Genomic DNA, 2,413 nt, shown 5'->3' on the forward strand with positions numbered 1-2,413 from the left:
CCTCCACTCTGGGTCAAACATTAAAGTAGATCTGGGGATAAAGAGGTGAAGAAGGCAGATACAGCTTTCCTTCTCTGTGGCTTATTTAAAGGGTTTTTTAATGCAAGAGTGAGGTGATTTGCTCTTAATCTGTATATCAACAGTGTATAAAAGAAGAACCAAGATTTGGTTAGAAGCCATAGCTCTTAACCACTGTCCCACCAGGGCACCTCGTGTACAGATATATATATATATATATATATATATATATATATATATAAAACATATATATTATATACATATTATATATATACATATATATAATATATAATAATATATATATACATGTGTGTGTTTCTATGTGTATGTGTTGTTTCTGTTGTGTGCTGTGGGGTTTATTTTTACTCATAGTGACCCTATATGACACAGTAGAACTGCCCCATAGGGTTTCCTAGGCTGAAATCTTTATGAAAGCAGATGGCCAGGTCTTTTCTACCACAGAGGGACTCATAGGTGTGAACTGCCAATCTTTCGGTTAGCAGCTGAGTCCTTAACTGTCGTGGCACCAAGGCTCCACACCCACACATAGATGAGTTCCCTAACATTTCTGCTGGCTGAGAAGGAGTTAGGTTTATTACATGATGAGCTCCCTGTGCCTGGATATCCTCGAGCAAATGCCCAGTGACCACTTGTCACAAGATGTTGTAGATGGCATTGCAGCACCCAAAGAAAAAGCTGGATTAGACAGCCTCAATGGTTCTAGTCTTTTTGTAAAATAGAAATTGCTTGTTTTTTTCTCTTCTTGTACACCGTAAAGGAAAAGAGTTTGTATTATTAATATGCTTTGTTCTTTGCAAACCCAAAATCTCATGACCCTGCTATTAAAAATGTTGTCTTTACAGGATAATCCCAATTTCTGTGTCCATCATCAGCACTGAAATGAAAGAAAACAGGATGAATGTGACTGATTTAATTCTAATAGGACTTACACAGAATCCTCAGATGCAGAGAGTTCTAGTTGTTGTTGTGTTTATCACCTACATTGTCACCATCTCAGGGAACCTGCTCACTGTGGTCACTATAATCTGCAGTCAGACATTGAAATCCCCGATGTATTTCTTCCTGGCCTTCTTATCTTTAATAGATGCCTGCTACTCCTCTTCCATACTTCCTAAAATGCTAGCTGACTTGCTCTCTGAGACAAATGCCATCTCCTTTAATGGCTGCATGACACAGATCTTTAATGAACATTTTTTAGGTGGTTCTGAGGTTGCCCTCCTTGTGGTCATGGCCTATGACCGTTATGTGGCCATCTGTAGACCTCTGCACTACGTGACCATCATGAACCACCATGTATGCTGTCTTTTGGTGGGGGTATCTTGCACAGTGGGTTTTGTCCACTCTATTGGACAGATTCTTGTCACTTTCTGGCTCCCATTCTGTGGCCCCAACATCATGGATCACTTCATGTGTGACGTCTTTCCTCTGTTACAACTTGCCTGCACAGACACTTTCCTTGTTGGTCTCTTAGTTGCTACCAATGTTGGGGTTATCTGTGGAATATCCTTTGTAATGTTGTCGACATCCTATGTTGTCATCCTCTACTCCTTGAGGACTCAGAGCTCTGCAGGGAGGAAAAAGGCCCTCTCTACCTGTGGTTCCCACATCACTGTTGTTGTCTTGTTCTTTGTGCCCTGTATTTTTATGTATATGCGACCAGTAGCCACCTTCTCCATGGGTAAAGCCATAACTGTATTCTATACTCTTGTCACTCCCATGTTAAATCCCATTATCTACACAGTAAGAAATGCTGAAGTAAAAAATGTCATCAAAATGTTATTGAAAAGAAATGTAATTTCAGATAATAAATGACCCAATACGAAGATTTTATTTCTATCAAAATCTTTACATTTTTGTTTTCTGTTATATACACGTATGTGTAAAAATGTAAATGCTTGTGTGTGTGTGTATACATATATGTAGCTCTTTCTCACATATATCACTTAACTTCCATAGAACGTTTGTGCAAGAACGGCATGGAGGTGGTGTCTGACCTCCTCTATCGTCACAAGGAGGAAGAAGAATCAAAATTAGCAACCCAAGCCTGATTCCTTGCGGAAGTCAGACATACCACCTGTTTCCACCATCTTTACTAATTCTGACACCAGCTGCCCCTCCGATGGCACTCTCTACTTCTCTGCTGGGTTCCATAATTCATTGCAATGGCCACACAGAACTCACAGACAATACTCACTATTATGGTGTTTATTAGGGCAGTAACAGTTACAATTCAGGCCCAAGAACATTCAATATACAGTTCTTCCATAAGAACAGCCTCTTTCCAGCTGTGCTGAGAGGCATCCCTCTACCTGGTCCTAGACATATGCCCAAAGGCACTCAACTTTCTCCATGAGCCTGGAAACCCACCGGGCAG

General features: G+C 40.4%; 1 protein-coding gene across 1 annotated transcript; it reads left to right on the plus strand.

Annotated features, from left to right (window-relative positions):
- Positions 1–918: 918 nt before the first annotated feature.
- LOC126063676 (olfactory receptor 140-like) lies at positions 919–1,851 on the plus strand. The gene has a single exon (XM_049862095.1). It carries the CDS (start codon positions 919–921, stop codon positions 1,849–1,851), a length of 933 nt encoding a protein of 310 aa, XP_049718052.1.
- Positions 1,852–2,413: the final 562 nt, after the last annotated feature.

This window comes from Elephas maximus, chromosome 20 (assembly GCF_024166365.1).
Source record: "Elephas maximus indicus isolate mEleMax1 chromosome 20, mEleMax1 primary haplotype, whole genome shotgun sequence".
Taxonomy (NCBI): Eukaryota; Metazoa; Chordata; class Mammalia; order Proboscidea; family Elephantidae; genus Elephas; species Elephas maximus.